At 51.1% G+C, this 17,376-nt stretch overlaps 1 protein-coding gene across 1 annotated transcript in view; it reads left to right on the top strand.

Moving 5' to 3' along the window:
* The window catches only part of TG (thyroglobulin), a 242,927-nt gene that overhangs the window by 116,718 nt on the left and 108,833 nt on the right, over nt 1–17,376 (top strand). Inside the window, exons 34-38 of the mRNA XM_070481642.1 lie at nt 4,990–5,124; nt 7,227–7,391; nt 11,319–11,538; nt 13,032–13,125; nt 15,036–15,195. Of these exons, the coding sequence (XP_070337743.1) occupies nt 4,990–5,124; nt 7,227–7,391; nt 11,319–11,538; nt 13,032–13,125; nt 15,036–15,195 (774 nt within the window). The remainder of the gene's footprint in view (nt 1–4,989; nt 5,125–7,226; nt 7,392–11,318; nt 11,539–13,031; nt 13,126–15,035; nt 15,196–17,376) is intronic.

A 17,376-nucleotide genomic window follows, 5' to 3' on the forward strand; every position in this document is an offset into this window, starting at 1 on the left:
TGAGCCTCAGAGAAGGGGAGTCGTTTGCCCAAAGTCGCAGAGCAGTTAAGTGGAGGAGCTGGGATAGCCTCGAGGAATCTGGCTGCTTAACCAAGAGTGTCTCATTTATGACATATGCTCAGGGCAGTCACTGTTACAGCTGCGGGATGTGTCCCACCCGTTCTCTGGTTTCTGACAATTTCAGGGGCAGGCCCATCATCCTATATTCTTCCCTAACCAGCAGTGGCTCCTGGGGAGTTCCCTGGGGGCTCTGGGATCTAGCAAAACTAGAGAGCATGCCAGGGCCTCTGAGGGGCAGTGAAGCCCTGGGTACCCTGGGAGACAGTCATCCTGGAGGAGCCAACCGTTTTCTTCTCCTTCTCTGGTCACCTCCTCCTCTTGCTCCCTCTTCTCCCTGCTCTGGGGGGAAAGGACCAGTTTCCTGAGGTCTGACTCAGAGGGGCTCAGAGCAGAGGAGCTGATGAGCTCATCTACAGCAAGATGTCAGTGGTCCTATGTCATCTTCTCAGAGGCGTCATGTGGATGAGAGATCCAGAGCAAGCGCAGTGCTTAGCAGAAAGACGTGACTTTTAAAGATGCAAGTTCCTCAGAGTAGTTAAGGAGCTTGCCCAGGGACACACAGTATTAGATCGAGCTTTGGAACTGCCTCTTTTCACCAGCCTAAGCTGTTTCTCCAGCGCTGGTGGCCAAATCAAAGAAAACCAAAAGGAGTATTTCAAGCACTGTGTAAGGCTGTGGTTCTCAACTCGGCCACGCGTCAGAGTCACCTGGAAAGCTGATAGGGAGCACAGAGACCAAGGCTCCTCGAGGCGAGGACAGCACCTGGGCTTCAGAGTTCGTACTCAGTTCTTTGAGTGACTCATATTCACCAGAGTTTGAGAATGACTGATGGACAATAGGAAGGATTCCAGACTTTTTGACTAATAAGCCTGTTTTTCCAGGCTTCCAACTTTTGCTGTCAAGTATCGTCCTGGGAATGTGGGAGGCTGGTAGGTAGTTGTCGAGTGAATAAATGAATGAATGAACAAGTGCATAGTAAATCAGTTAACACAGAGGATTGCCCAACTGGAGCCCCACTGAGGCATGTCATCGCTGCGTCTGCGATCCAGTTTGGGGCCCGTTTTCAGAGCAGCCACACAGAGAAGAGCCTGAGTTTCACATCTGCGAGTTACTTTGAGAGTGAGGTCAGGGTTCTGCTAGAAAAGAAATACATGCAAATAAATAACTTTCCTTTGGGTCAACAATAACTATTTTAAAAAATATAGTGGAAAAAAAATCCCATTTCATTCTTAATGAGACCCCAAATTAGTCACAATAAAATTAAAAATCTTTTTCTCAAACTAACTTCTAACTTTTTTTATTCATTTATTATTTTATTTTTATTTTTTAAAATTTTTATTCGTTTGTTTGTTTGTTGAGGAAGATTGGCCCTGAGCTAACATCTGACACCTATCCTCCTCTTTTTGCTGAGGATGATTGGCCTTGAGCTAACATCCGTGCCCATCTTCCTCCACTTTATATGTGGGACGCCTACCACAGCATGGCTTGCCAAGTGGTGCCATGTCCACACCTGGGATCCGAACCGGCGAACCCCGGGCCACTGAAGCAGAATGTGCGCACTTAACCACTGCGCCACCAGGCCAGCCCCTCAAACTAACCTTTAACTTTAAGAATGTTCCAATTAATATCCCAAATGAGCTTTCTTGAAACTTGTCAAAATGGTTTTGAATTTCATCTGGTAGAATAAATAGCCAAGAAATATTTTTAACAGGAAAATAATCTGGGAAGACTTCTACAATGATAACGTGTATTATAAAGTGACGATGGTTTAAGAAACATGAGGGTAGAGCCAGGATTAGCAAAGAAATGAATGAAAAAACCAGATAGCCACCAAACAGAATTCGTTTACGTCTAGGTACTTAATATGTGATAAACATGGCATTTCCAATTCAACGGAAGATGATTATTTTTAATAAGTGATACCGGTAGTGCAATTTATAAAGTCTATTTGAAGCAAAATAAAACTAATCAACAAACCACAGGTGCTGCTGTTTTTCCTGGAAGCCTGGAAAAAGAGGCTCATCAGCCAAAAAGTTTAGGATCCTTCCTACCGTCCGTCAGTAGTTCTCAAACTCTGGTGCAGATCAGAGTCACTCAGAAGCTGCCTTCGCCTCGTTCATCGGGAGAAGAGGTGCGGCATCGTAGGAAGCCGTGTGCTCTCTCTGCCTGGAGGAGCTGGGCTCAAGTCCTAACACTGCCACTTATCAGCTAAGCCCTTTGGACGTGTTGCTGGATCCATTTCCTCGTCTGTAGAATGTGCAGAGTGATGGTGCCCACACGTGGGTGATCGTGAATATTAATGGTGTTGCCGGGTTCTTGGCAAATAGCAAACTTTCAGGAAGTGCTACCAAGATCCCCAGCTTTCATGCTTCACCATGCTTTTGCGTTCTCAAAGGACTTGTTCTCAGAATTTTCCTGAGGGGCATGAACCCCAGTTGTTGGATTCTGCACGACAGCAGTGGCTCATCCAGGGGGTTCCTGCCATCTGGGAAAGGGGGACAGGAGGAGGGTGTGGCAGGGACTTGGCTCCCGGCCCTGGGATGGCGACCGATGAGCTGGCTCTCACTTTGGAGATGCAATTCACCCTTCAATTATAGTGTTTCCCCCCAGACATCAACCTAAATGCAGAGTGCGGCTAAGGCTTCCATTTTAAGACCATGGTTGGCAAGGTTGGCCCTGAAACCCCATCATAGCTCTTCTCCCAAATTTCAGGATACTCACCATGTAAAAATATGCAGCTCAGCTTGGTCATGTTGCAAAAATGCCACTTGTACTGACCATGAAAATAGCAACATGGGGAGGATGCTCGAGAAGATGAAAGCCCAGGGTCTCTTGCAGGGAAGCCGTTCAGAAGGACGTGGTGGCTCCTGATTCTGAGGATGGCCCTCCGGCTCCAGGTCCTCTTGCTGAGTCCCATGTGAAAATTGTTTGCATTATTTGGCAGCTTCTCTGGATAAACTTTTCTTCTTGCTCTTTTTCTTTTTTCGTTAAAAAAAAAAGGTAGTGATGCTGGGTTGTTATGCTACTTTATCTACCATTCTAATTTTAGTGAGCGCCCTCCCCGCCAGTGCTCTGTGTGTCAAAGACAGATTTGAGATAAAAATGACAGGCTTCCCCATATAGCTAAGCACATGGTGCTATCAAAGGCGATGACCTTTTCCTATCTGGGGATAGTTTTCCAGAAAAGATGCTCAGCTGCATAGGAAGCTCAGAGGGGACGGAAGGGGCATTGGCTGAGAGCGAGAGGCCTGGTTCTCTCTCTGGCATGGTCACTGTCCCCCTCTGTGTTCTTGGTAACCTCTCCCAGCTTCCGACTCCTCGTTTATGAAGCGGATGTTAGAGGGCCCCCCGACCCCTTGTCCGGGGCGCTTGGGGGATCAAACGTGGAGACATTTCACAGATGGGGAAACTGAAGCGATGGAGGGACACCCCCAAAGGGCTTGGCTGATAAGTGATGGTGCCGTGTAAACTGTCAAGTGCGAGACCTAAGATTGCCCCGGGGTTCCGCTCGCACAAGGTAGATGCTCCCTAGTATTTATTACAGGGATAAACTGCTGTGATCTTCTGAAAAAGAAAAAGTCAAAGACAAAAAGCAAAAATAAATGAATAGAAAGATTTTCACCACTAACTGTCAGTGATGCACCCACTGAACAGCACTCTGGAATGTTCTAGAATCAGCACTCTCGAATGATCACAGAGGCCTGTGTTGGGAGGCGGCAATTGCCCTCTCGAGGGCTATTTGTGGACAGACTAAAGCACCCATCGACTCAGACCCGCAGTCCTTCCTCACAGTGGAAGCTTAAGCCCCCTGTTGAGGGCCACCTCTGTCCTCAGGGGACACAGGGGCTCTGCCAGATGGCTTCACCTCTGCCGAGCGTCTCCCTGGCAGCTACACCAGCGTGTCCTTCTGTCCTGCTGTGACAGCATGTCCTACTTACAGGACGGTAGCGCAACGGAAGGACACAGGCTCTGTGGATGCAAAGACCTAGTTCCGATCGTGTTCTGCTCCTTATGAACGATGCGCTGCTGGACCAGCCCTTTTAACCCTTCCGTGCCTCGTTGTCTTCCTCTTTAAAATGGATGTCTTAGCTGAGGTTTCCTGGAAACAGGCTCTGTGATGGAGATGTGCGTGCAGGAAGTTTAGGGCACAGCTGTAAGGAAGCGAGGGGGAGGGATCAGGCAGGGGGCAGGTAGAACTTCCATATGAACTGGACAGTGGCCCCTTCAGAGCCCCTTTTGAGAAAGGGGCACTGGGCCTTTGTATACCCATATGGACTAGTTTTTGGACCCAGGCTGACCCTGGGGAGGGGAAACAGCTCGCCCAGACAGAAGGCAACTCCTGGAGAGGGACTCAGCTGGGAGCCCCCAGCCGCTAACTTCCCAGCAGTTGGGGAGATGAGAACCTTGGTCCTGAGGGTGGCCTGGGCAGCAGGCCACGGTGTCTGCTAAGGAGAGCAATGGTCCTTTCTCCCCCTGCGGGCTGCGGATGATTAAATGATGGCATGTCTGTGAAGGCCTGCAGACAAAACCTGGTAACACCTACTGATAGGCTTGTTATTGGCACCGGTACCCAGCCTTATTCTAATTGTTGCATTATAACGACTGCGTTACGCTGTTTGCCTTGTCTTTCTGACTTCTCTCCCCTTCTACTGCAAGCTGCTAACTAGAAACTCTCAGACTTTGTCTCTTTTGTTTTGTTTTTTACCTTTGTATCCATAGGCTTGAGCACAGACCTTGGCTCATCAAAAACTCTTAAAAAATCGTTGTAGACTGGAGTGATAGATAAAGGAGGGGATCACACAAGAATAGAGACCACAAGGAGGGTGCCCTGGGGCTGCCCTTTGGGGGCATCAGGTGGCCCTCCTCTGTCTTCCTCATTCCCCGAGTGGTATGTATGTGCAACTGACTGTCCCCCACTTTCTCTCCTAGCCGCTCTGGATGCATGGCAGTCCCTGGCCCCCTCGTCCGTAGTTCTTGATCCGTCCATCAGGAACTTTGATGTTGCCCAAATCAGCACGGCTGCCACCAGCGACTTCTCTGTTGCCCGAGACTTCTGCTTGTTGGGTAAGTTTCTACCCTCAGATGGTGGACAAGGCTCCTCTCCCACAAGTGCTGCTCAAGATTCTGGCCTCAGAGACACCCAGGCGAGCCCAAGGTGACCTGGGGTGCATAGGAAGGAAGGAAGCGATTAACCTGGGGGGGCAGACCCTGGGTCGGCTCTCCTCTGTAGTAGCCTCGTCCTCTGGCAGGGCCACCCCACAGTCAAGGTCTCCAAGGGGATAAGCCAGCCAGAAAATGAGCAACCTTGGACCAGGTCAGAGGAAGGATCTACGGGGTTAATGTGAGACAGAGGAGACGTTTGGAAGCTGTGATGGCTATCCTCAGATCGCAGGTGGCCCAGCACGGTGAGGAGGAAGTGTACTTGTTCTGGCCAGGCTCATGGGCAAAACTAAGCCCTATGGGTAAAACTCAAATTTCAAGAGATATTTTTCAGTGCAATATGGAGAACTTTCTAATAGGCAAAGCTGTTCACAGACGCATACTTCCTTTAGAGGGTTTCGGTCACTGGTAGTTAAACAAAAGAGCTTGGTGACCACATGTTAGGAATGGTCTACAAAGACTACCTTCTGAAAGAGGCTGAGATTAGATAGCACTTCCAGTCCTCCAATTCTGAGATTCTATGAGTCTCCTTCTCTACAAGGTTAGATAACAATATGCCTATCTTACACAGACAGGGCCACCATGTACAGATGTACAGGTTGTGCACTGCACAAGTCTGCGTGGTGCCATTACATAGAGACTAGGCTATGAATAAAGCCTTTAGGGAGTGCACAGCTTGCTCAATCAAATGAAACAGCACTATTTTCAGAGCTGTTCTTAGGACTGAATATGCTGAATGCCATGAATAATTTAAGCTGTTTAGTGCAGGACCTGGCACACATGGGAAATAATATAACCCTTGAGGGAATGTGGTGGGTATGATGGGGGTAGGGGGCAGAGGGAGACGAAGCTGAAGAGGAAGGCAAGGAAGCGCATGGAGAGCCTTGTCTGGTGTGACTTAATCCTGAGACCAGTCGGAAGCCATGGAGGTGCTTTAAACAGGGGAGTGACAAGAGCACATCTGTGAATAAATAAACAACCAAAACCTGACTGTAGTGTGAAAAATAGACTGCTGGGAGGGTTGGGTCCCCCCCAGCCCCACCACCACCATTTTATTCGCAGCCCCTGGCACAGTGCCTGGGGTGTATTGTAAGTGGTCAGATGAATAAGCGAGTGAGGATGTGGATGGATGCATGGATGGGTGGATGCATAGATAGATGGATACATGGATGCATAGATGCATCGTTGGGTGGATAGATGGATAGATGGATGGAGGAATGATGCATGGATGTATGTCTGGATTCATGATGCATGATTGGATGGAAGGACAGCTGGCTGGCTTATCCCCTTGGAGACCTTGACTATGGAGGATGAGGAGACTGCAGAGGAGACCCCACTGAGGGTCTTCTCTCCCAGCCTAATTCCTTTCTGCCAGGCATCCCAGGTTATCTTGGGATGGATGGATGGGCAGGTGGATGAATGATACATAGATTCATGGGTGTATCATTGAATGGGTGGATTGATGGATGATGCATGGATAGATGGCAGGGTGGATGGACAGTGCATGGATTCACAGACGCATGCTTGGATGGATGGATGGATGATGCATGGATTCATGGACGCATGATTGGATGAATGGTTGGATGATTCATGGATTCATGGATGCATGACTGGATGGATGGATGGATCATGCATGGATTCATGGACGCATGATTGGTTGGATGGATGATGCATGGATTCACAGATGCATGATTGGACAGATGGATGGACAATGCATAGATGCATGGTTGGATGGACAGATGGATGATGCATGGATTCGTGGATGCATGATTGGATGGATGGATGGATGATGCATGGATTCATGGATGCATTATTGGACAGATGGGTGATGCATAGATTCATGGATGCATGATTGGATGGATGGATGAATGATGCATGGATTCATGGATGCATGATTGGACAGATGGATGATGCATGGATTCATGGATGCATGATTGGATAGATAGATGGTGCGTGACTGAAGTGACATCTCTGTGGCCCAAGCTTCACTCTCTCCTACTCCACAGAGTGTTCCCGTCACAAGGCCTGCCTCGTCACCACTCTGCAGACCCAACCTGGTGCCGTGAGGTGTGTGTTCTATCCTGACACCCAGAGCTGTACTCACAGCCTGCAGGCCCAGAACTGCCAACTTCTGCTTCGTGAAGAGGCCACCTACATCTACCGGAAGCCAAGTAAGTGCCGGCCTATGTCTTTGCAGCCATTCCCCAGAGCCTGGGTCTGGCTGGGAGGGACTGTCCTAGCATGTGGTGATTCAAGAGGGATGGCTTTTGAGGTTCTTAACAGACAGTTGGCCAAAGTTATCCTGGGCTAGGTGGGACTCACCTGGCTTGGACTGAAGGAAGGTCAAAAACCCTACTTCTAACCCAGAATTTCTTGGCACTGCCTTTATTCATTTGTTTCTTTGAGATATAGAAGCATTTTGCCCTTTGAGTTTCTTAGTAAAATAAATAGGTCACTTTTTAGTACTTTTTTGTAGTATAGAAAGTTGTTTCATGTGCCGCATCTCATTTGATCCTTACACTATCCCTTGAGGTGGCAAGATAAGGGTTTTATCCCCGTCTTAGAAATCAGGAGACTCTGGCCCAGAGAAGTCATGTTACTTCTCTGATTTCATATAGCTAGTGAGGACAGAGCAGGGACTTGGAGCCAGGTGCAATCTCTCGATGCAATGCTCTCCTGCAAACCACAATGCCTGAGTACCACATCACAACCACTTCAGAGCAGGCCGCTGCTCCTGGCTCAGTTTAGTTTGAAACATTCAGTAAGGTGCTGTTATGTGTCAGACCTTGGGTCAGGTGCTGGGGATACAGGGAGGAAGCACGCAAAGGGCAGAGCAACATGTGAATCCATCCCTAAGCAAAGTAGTAAGAGCCGTGGAACAGGAAACATGGGAGCCGGGGGCCTGGCGGATGCACCTCCCCGATTAGACATACTTACGGGATGAAATTAATAACTTTTAAAAGCTGTTAGCTATTCCTTTCATCTTATCTAATAGAGCAGAGATTAGCAGACTTTCCCAGTAAAGGGCTAGATGATAAATATTTCAGCTCTGCAGCCACATGTCTCTGTTACAACTGCTCAGCTCTGCCTTTGTGGCAGGAAAGCAGCCGCACACGATTGGTAAACCAATGGGCGGGGCTCTGTGCCAATGAGACTTTATTTACAAAGTCAGGGAACAGCAAGATTTGGCCCCACCCCATCCTAGAGTGTTGATGGTCCTTCTGGCCTGTCTTGATCCCGGCACATCCTCCTCTCTGCCTCCCTCCTCCAGCTTGTGCCCCGGGGCCTGGGAGTCCTGTGAGTGCTCTATGCTGGCGTCTTGGGCCCTCCATCTCAAGTCTTGTCTTCTCGCTGGACATGATATTGTTTGGTCAAGTCAGATAGATTTCAATAGTATGTGTCGCCCATAGGGTAGCTAATCCGTGTGGTGGTCCTGCTGGACTTGGAGGTTTGATTCTGTAAAACAAATGAGGCTGCTTCTCTGTTCATTGCATGCAACTCAAATGCAACATGAAATGCTCAGTTCCGGCGGAAGACGCATGCCATATCCACCCACACAGACACTGTTGGTTTGCACCTAATGTGCATACAGAGCTGCAGATAATTTTCTTAGCCCAGGGAGTCGCATGGCCTAAATATGGGAGGGTTTTGGGAAAAGTCCACCATTTCTGCAAAAGATTTCAAAAGGGAGAGCTGTGCATCTAACATTTCCCCGTGTTGGATTTCGCTCAGTTTGGGATTCATTGGGCAGCCTCTGCACGGGGCCTGGAACACTGCTGTCTGTGGGAAAGCATGCTCGCATTCCCTCGAAATTCTTTAGCTCTCATATTTTCTGTCTCGGCCCCGCCTTCGGATGATGCCACGTTCATGAAATGTGGCTGTTTCCTGCAGAGCAAAAACCTGACCTCAGAAGTTTCTGCTATGTTAGCACCCACAGTCCTCAGGGCTTGCCCGAGACCCTGTGATTTACGAATGAAACAGGAAATCTTGTGAGAAGCAACTGTGGGGCGAGATGGTCATGATTTGTGCTGGAGGCCAGATCACAGAGCAGCAGCTGGTTCTTTCCATCCTGAGCTTCCATCTTGAGTTGGAACTCACAATCCAGTGTTTGTGCAACAGAGAAGGTTTCATTCACTATGTTCCTTCTCCCTTCCTTCCTTTTTCTCTTTTTCTTTCCTTCGTTGTTTCTTTGTTTCTTTGTTTCTGTTTCTTTCTTTCTCTCTTTCTTTCTGTCTCTCTCTCTCCCTCTCTTTCTCCCTCTCTCTCCCACTCTCTCTCTCCCTCCTCTCTCTCGCCCTCTCTCCCTCCCTCTCTCTCTCTTCTTCTTTCTCTCCCTCTCTCTCTCTCTCTCCTTCCTCCCTCCCTCCCCCCTCCTTTCCTCCCTCCCTCTTTCCTTCTTCCTTCCTTCTTTCCTTTCCTCCCTCCCTCCCCTCTCTTCCTCCCTCCCTCTTTTCCTTCCTTCATGCATTCATTCATTCATGTGTTGAGCTCCTGCCATTTGCTAGGCAGTGGGCCTGGAACATGACAGGCATCGTGTTATCTATTCTGGACATCTTCGTGTTGTATGGACTGCTATTATTCCTACTTTGCAAATGGAAAAATTGTGAAGATCAGAACAATTACAATGTTTTCCTGAAGTAGCTGGTCATATCATAAAACACAGGTCTCCCTGACTCCCCTGACCGGCTGTTAGTGTTCCCTCACGGTGCAGAGCTTCAGTGGGCTGGAGGTCATGAACACATGTCCCACCAGGGTTTCTCAACCTTGCACCATTGACACGTGGGCCCACATAATTCTTTGCTGTGGGGAGCTGTCCTGCCTATCATAGGATGTTTAGCAGCATCCCTGACCTCTACCCTACTAGATGCCAACAGCGAGCGTCTCTCTCCAACCCTTGTGACAACCAAAAATATCTCCAGACATTGTCAAATGTCCCCTGGGAACAAAATCACCTCCAGTTGAACTACTGCATTCAACCAAGCTCTTGAGGAATGGATAGACTCCTGCCTGCCTGTCTGTCTGTCTGTCTGCCCCTTCTCCCGTGCTCCTGTCTAGTCATCATATATATGTATATATATTAAACAAAAGGAGCTGCAGAGGCAGCAAAGCTTTCGCTCTCAACCAGCTGATGGGAGAGCCGAGCCACGCAAACCCAGCTGCTGGAAATAATAAGAGACTTTGCACACACACACACACACATTGAGAGAGAGACAATATCTCTCCACCAGTGTTTGTTTCCCCTTGTGTGAGGCCCTAAGTCCTGTGGAGAATCAGACACACAGGCCTGTCTCAGGTCCCTGACATTGGCATTTGGCACCGAGCTGGAGCCCGACAAGAGTTTGTTGAACGAGTGAGCGAATGAAAGAAAATATAGTAGAGGAGATAAGGTAGGGCTCCAGGGAGGCCGATGGGATCTGGTGATTAGCCCTACAAGAAGGGGCGTGGAAAGCCCTCTGGAGCTCAGAGCGGTGATGGCAGGCGGGCCCAGCCCAGAACTTACAGACCATGCGGGGTTCAGACACGAACAAAGGGAGGGAGGGCATTGCAGGCATGGGCAGAGGCCCAGAGAGGGGTCCTGACTTGACCCTTGACCCCATGTGAATGGGGCGTGGTCAGAGTTGGGTTCAGAAAGGTGTGGCTTTGACTCCTACATGACCATGAAGTCCTGGCAGCTGCCCACCCTCAGTCCCCAAACTTATTTCCTCACCAGTGAAAGGCAAATATGGGCCACAGTTCCTTAGCTGCAATCCTGAAATCCAAAAGTTCTAAAAAGTCCCTCCGTTCTTGTAAAAATCCAATTACGTCTGACCTGAAGCTCACGCCTGGCCCCACGGGGCTGAGTGAGGGGTTGTGGGCCAGAGTGACGAGCTAACACCTGGAGAGAAGGCACTGGTACAGCCTCTGCACATATTCAGTGCCTGGTAAAGATGAACTGTCTTGGCAGTTTTTTTCACATTGAGCACTAACTTGACTGGACTTAAGCTATTGGGGACTGAATGGATTTTCAACCTTTTTAAAGTGCAAATGGCTGTATTTTGTTTGAATAGAGCACCCACTGCTCCCTCTCGTCCTCCTCCCCTGCACGCCCCTCCCAACAGACCTCCCTCTCCTCGGCTCTGGGACATCTGCGCCTTCTGTGACCATCGCCGCACACGGCCAGCTGCTGGGCAGGTCCCAGGCCATCCGGGTGGGCACTTCGTGGAAGCAGGTGGACCAGTTCCTGGGAGTTCCGTATGCCTCCCCGCCCTTGGCAGAGAGCCGCTTCCGGGCACCCGAGCCCCTGAACTGGACAGGACCTTGGGATGCCACCAAGCCACGGTAAGGGCTGAGTGGAGCACGCTTAGGTGACTGCCCAGAGAAGCCCTCTCGCATCGTCATCCATCAGAGGGAGACCCTGGGGCAGAGCAGTGCCTCCTAGAGGGAGCGGTGCGGTGGGTGGGGGTGTTGTAGTTAAGGTGGCATTAAGCGCTCTAACAGATAAATGTCCCCAATATAACGTTATCTTCCTCCTGGAAAGTCCACTTGGTGATGGAGGGGCTGGTGTGCTCTGCTCCACACAGCGATTCGGGGACCCAGGCTGACAGAGGCTCTGCCTTCTTCAGCACAAACCTCCCTCGGCATCGCATTTAGGAAAGAGGCTGCGGGAGAGTCTGCTGGGGGCATTTCTAGGGGCCACCCTTGGAAGTGGTGTGCATCCAACACTTGCACCAGGATCCATCCGGGTGGCCAGAGCTCAGAACTCCTGGCCACGTCTGACTTCAGGGCGGCTGAGAAATATAGCAGAGAAGGAAAATTACATGAGCTAATGAAAATAACCTTAAAATAACTATTTTTTTTTCTAATAGGGACAATATTAAAAGGAGTTTTCAAAATGAGAAAAAAGCATCTATAGCCTGTCCTCCTGCCTCATCAGCTATTTTCGATTTCATCCATTCCTCCCAGGCATACACCGCTTTAGATAGCTGACGCAGTGGGGAAGATTTTGTGATTTTCCTAACTAGAGCGTGTGCGGAGTACCCTGAAGAAGGGCACTCCCCCTCCTCCTCCCCACCTGCGTTTGCCCTTCCCACAGTCCGGGCAGGTCCACAGGCTCAGGCCAGAAAGAGAGGAGCTAGGAGGCTCTTGAATATCTAGGCCGGGGAAGGTGGAGGCTGCAGTCAGCCAGTGGCAGGGAGAATGTAGAAAGCCACGGCTGAGTCTCCACCACTGAGAAACGAAAGGAATAAACCTGCCCCAACTAGAGCACTTTGCCACGTTAGGATGTACCCATTTGACAGAGGAGGTTGAGTCACAGAGGTTTTAGAGTGGTGAGTAGTTGGAGCACTTGGCTCATCAGATCCCAGTGCTGAGTGGAATCAGTGTTTTGGGTGAAGTACCATCATCCTCCATAGGCCTGTCCCAGATGTGGTCTCAGCTCTTATGCTGGGAGACACTCACCCTGGCGCACAGGAACTCTGTGCTGACGTAGAGAGCAGGTCGGACACCTCATCTGGCAACAGGTCTGCACACTTGGAGCAAAGGAGGGCCAAGGTCCCAAGTGGCATCCATTGTCCCCTTCCTTGTCTCGGGTGCCCTTCTCTCTGGTTTAGCACCTGTTCCTGGGGGATGTTCCTGCCCAGGCCGGTGCCAGGGAGAGTGGCGGGCACCTGCTGTTCCTCCCATTCATTTGCCACTCCCATCTCCCGTTTCCCAAGGCTGCCTAATTGCCAGAGCTGGTGGGACCCCAGCCTCGGGAACGGGGCAGTGGGAAGGGGATGTGGGCCTGCCGCCTTGCTCCTTTCCCCTGGAAGTCTTACAGCCTGTATCTGCAGGGCCAGCTGCTGGCAGCCGGGCGCCAGAACGCCCCTGTCTCCCGGGCTCAGTGAAGACTGCCTGCATCTCAATGTGTTTGTCCCCCAGAATGTGGTGAGTCCTGCAGCCCTTGCTGGGTTTGCCTGGAAAACCGCCCAGGTGCCACCCGCTCCCCGCGGCTTTGGGCCCCGTTCCCTCCTCTCCCGTGTGCTCCCCTTGGGTTGTGCTCCCATGCCCCCTGGGGTGGCTCTTGGCTTCGAGAAGGCCTGACTGGCTGAGAGCAGGCAGAGGGGCCTTCGGCTTCCTCCACAGCCTCGTCCCATCCTCCCCACGTCCGGCATCCCGGCGCCCCAGCCACACCGGGGCCGGTGCACCGTTATCCCCACCCGCTTCTCTAAGAAATATTCACGATGGCCTGTGACGGGCTGGGACTGCTCCAGGTGGGACGCCGCTGTGACAAAACACAGCCACTGCCCTCCCGGGGCCAGAAATAAACAGACAAGCAAATAAATAGTGACGAAAAATACACAGGGACAGGAGGGGGTCGGTGGCGGTCAGGAGGTCCCGTTGGAGCACAGCGCAGAGGTGGGAGGATGTGAGCCATGCAGGCAGGCAAGGTGAGGGCCGGCCATGTAGGGCGGGGACCCCTAGAGGCCACAGGCTGGGAAGGGAGCAGCTGGCATTCCAATTAGCCTGCAAATGAGGAAATGCCCTCTCCCCTGCGGAAGATGCTTGGGGCCACCCCTCGGGGGCGTTTGTGGGAGCTTTCTGCATGGACTCTTATTTGAGGCAGCTCTGGAGGTGAGGTGGGGGGCTTTGACCCTGACCCTGGTTGTGCCCTGTTTTGAAGCCCGTTTCTGCCTAAGTAGCATCTGTGACCCTGAGGTTGAATATTTGAGTTTTCTATTTGGGGGAAAGGGTCAGAATGCATGGGAGTGAAAGGACCTGATGAGCTTTAGGAAACAAGAGTTTCTGGTGAGGCTGACCCAAAGTTGATAGATCCCATGGTGCATGTGACGATGCCACCAATTCCTGGTTTCCTACTAGCAGAGAGAGTCAACTGTACTTCATGGGCTGCGTTAAACAGAAGTATGGAGCCTAGAGTGAGGGAGGTGATAGAGTTCCATTCTGCCCAACTCTGGTCATACCATACTTGCAGATGCCAAATTAAGTTCTGGCTCCAAACCAGCCTGCTACTTGCTTTCATATCTGTGATTTCACTTGTCTTCACATTGATTCTACAAGGAAGATATCTATATCTTCCTATCTCTCTCTATATATAGTCCCTCCTCATTTTAAAGGTGCAGAAATGAGGCTAAGAGAGGCTAAGTGACTTACTTAAGGACACACAGCTGGGCTGAGTGGAGGCTTGGTCCCCGTATCCTGACTCCAAATCCAGTGCTCCGTCCCCCAGGGAAGTTCCCATTTGAAGAAAGCTTTGCTGTTTCTGTCTTGAGCAGCTCCATCGCCTCATCCTGGCCTTGGGGGAGGAGCGTTGATGCCATAGCCTGGGCTGCCACAGCGGCGCATGCTGCTAAAGTGACGGACCCTGCAGGGGTTGGGGGGGCAGCATCTTGGACACCTCCTTCTCGCTGCGGGGTGGAGAGGCTGAGGACTGACCCTCAGGACCCTCTGCAGCCTCCCCTCTCTTCACTGACACTTGCCGGCAGCAAGGCAAACAGCCTCCTCTCTTGCTGGTGTGCCACCCAATAAAATGGCTCTGAGCGCTGTTAGGATGTCAGTCATGTTGGAGAAGGGCCACCTAGCTTAATTACCTCTTTACAGGACCTCGCTCCCAACACAGGCACATTCTGAGGCCTGGGGGTTAGGGCTTGAACATGTTAATTTAGGGGGACACACTTCACCCCATAACATGGGACTGAGTGTGCCCAGAGAGCAGCGCTGACCAGAAGAGTCACACGCAGGCTCAGAATCTCACTCCTCCATGGGAAGGTGCCCTCACTGAGCTCTGCTGCGGGAAAATGGGCCAAGCTGTAGCCCCCGCATCTCTCCAATCCCCACAGGCCCCCGGAGCGTCCGTGCTGGTGTTCTTCCACAACACCATGGAGGGCAGGGTGAGCGAAGGACAGCTGGCCCTTGACGGTTCCTTCCTGGCTGCTGTTGGCAACCTCATCGTGGTTACTGCCGGCTACCGAGTGGGCGTCTTCGGCTTCCTGAGTTCCGGTGAGTTGCTGGCGTTGGTGGGACTGCTGACTCCTGAAGCTGAGGCTCGCTCTGTGCGTGTGCGGCCCCTTCTTCCCGAAGCCCCATCCCCTCGTGGCCCCTGGCCCGCCTCCAGCCCAGCTGAGCCCTCAGTGGAACATCCAGCTCCCTCCAGTGACGCTGACACTCGTAGACAAGAGCCATAGTTTCCATTGATTGGACTATGTGTCGGAAGCTGTCCCATGCTTTATCTTGCGATGTGTATCTGTGTGTGTGTCTATTGAGGTCTCAGAAGGTTAGACACTTGCTCAAGGTCACATGCTCAGGAAAGAGCAGGACAGGATTCCCCAGCAGGGTTGACTGGCCCTGGAGAACCGTAAGGCATGGATTATGGCCTTGGACACACAGGGAAGCCCTCTGACTCAGAGTGAGGGCTGCATCAGTGATGGGCTTCCGGCTCCCCCTTTAACTCCAGCCTTGCTTGTGAACATTGGCCTGTCCCCTATCTAGTCACAGGCCCATTTGTCACTCTGGTTGCCCCCTCTCCTCTCCCCTACAACCCCCAGGGCAGAATTGAGGCTTGGACCTATGTCAGAATCCTTCATCCACATCTCCTCCATCTCCAGCCCCCACCAGTGGCAGGGCAGTTGTCAAGTAGCTGTGACCGAGCACAGACACGCTGGTCTGGGAATCCGAAGAGCCATTCATTGTCTATGTGACCTTGGACAAACCCTTCCTTTCTCTGAGTCTCAGTTTTCTCCTTTGTAAAATGGGAATAATTGTACTCAACTTCCAGAGTTACTGTGAGGCTCAAGTGAGGTCCTGCATGTGAAAGGGCTTTAGAGACTGTGACGGGCTTTTCGAGTCCTCCAGGATGGGCACTGAGCCTCGTCTCTGTTCTCCAAGATTCTCGTTTAAGACCTGGGTTGGCTTACCTGCTAAGTATGGGTGGGTGGGTGGAAGGCAGCATGGCTGGAATGAGGGACTTGACTAGAGTGTGGGTGAGTGGGGTGGATCTAGCACGAGTAGGAACCCAGCGGTGCAGGGAATGCGGGCTAACAGACCACCTGGCACGGGGCCTTGAGCGCCATGATGAAGATTCTAGGCCTGCACAACAAACGCGAAAGGGTCAAGAAATTAAGGCAAAACGCGACCAGATGCCAACGTGGGAAATGGAGATGAACAACAGATTTCAGATTTTCCCTCAGGGGGAGCAGGGTCAGCTGCCAGAGCATTGACAACGCTTCGCCTGGTTTACTTTCCTCTTTTCAAACATGACTGAATGATTTAAGTCAGTAGCTCCTTTCTCTAAGGAGGTGGGTGAAATTCCAAGCTCCTCCTGCTGAACGGTGGTGGTGGGTGGGGGCAGGTTTTCACAGACACGGCTGACTTCTTGGTTTAGAGCATTTCCAGACAGAAGAGAGTGAATTTCCATATGTCGTCTGTCCCTGAGGGGGCGAGGGGCTATGATTTCATGGGCTGTCATCTTATTGAGAATTCGTGTGCTTCTGGGAAGGCAAACTCATTTCTGCTGCTGTTGGGGGCAGCGCTGGGGGGAGGCAAAGGAAACTTCCAGAACACTCAACCCTTCCCATTCCTGACTTGCAAGGCTGCCTGTTCATTGTACTTAAATCAAAAGTGTCAGCCAGAGAGAGGAGGAAAGTTACACTTACCCGGCGCCTTGCTGTGCCAGACATCTTGCCTGGATTATTTCATTTCATTCTCACGGCAGCTCTGTGAGGCCAGGCTCATGTGGCTTTTCACAGATGAAACGACGAGGCGCAGAGAGGTCAAGGAACTTTATGCGCCACAGTTACGAGTGGCATCCTGGGCGTTAAACCCTGGTGGTCCAACAGCAAGAAAAAACATAGGGTAGCTTGCTCCCTCAGATGTCCAGGAACACCCTACGGATTCCTCAGTCTTCTGTGTACAGAGCAGGATTCCTCTTTGCATTCGTTTAGCCACAGGCAGTCTGTCTCTGCTTTATTTACTAGACCTCCTAGCGTTTCCCACATTCCTGAGATTTCACATCTCTTACGTTGGGCCTCCCTGCAGTTCAGCCGGATAGGGAAGCATCCATCAGTCAAGAAACAGACACAGAGAAAGTGGCAGGGGGCGGAGAAGCAGCCACAGGGTGATACCAACATAGGCCTCTTGACGGCAGAGGGGCCACCTCCTGCCTGCCACACACTTTTGATGACA

This window comes from Equus asinus, chromosome 12 (genome assembly GCF_041296235.1).
Source record: "Equus asinus isolate D_3611 breed Donkey chromosome 12, EquAss-T2T_v2, whole genome shotgun sequence".
Classification (NCBI taxonomy): Eukaryota; Metazoa; Chordata; class Mammalia; order Perissodactyla; family Equidae; genus Equus; species Equus asinus.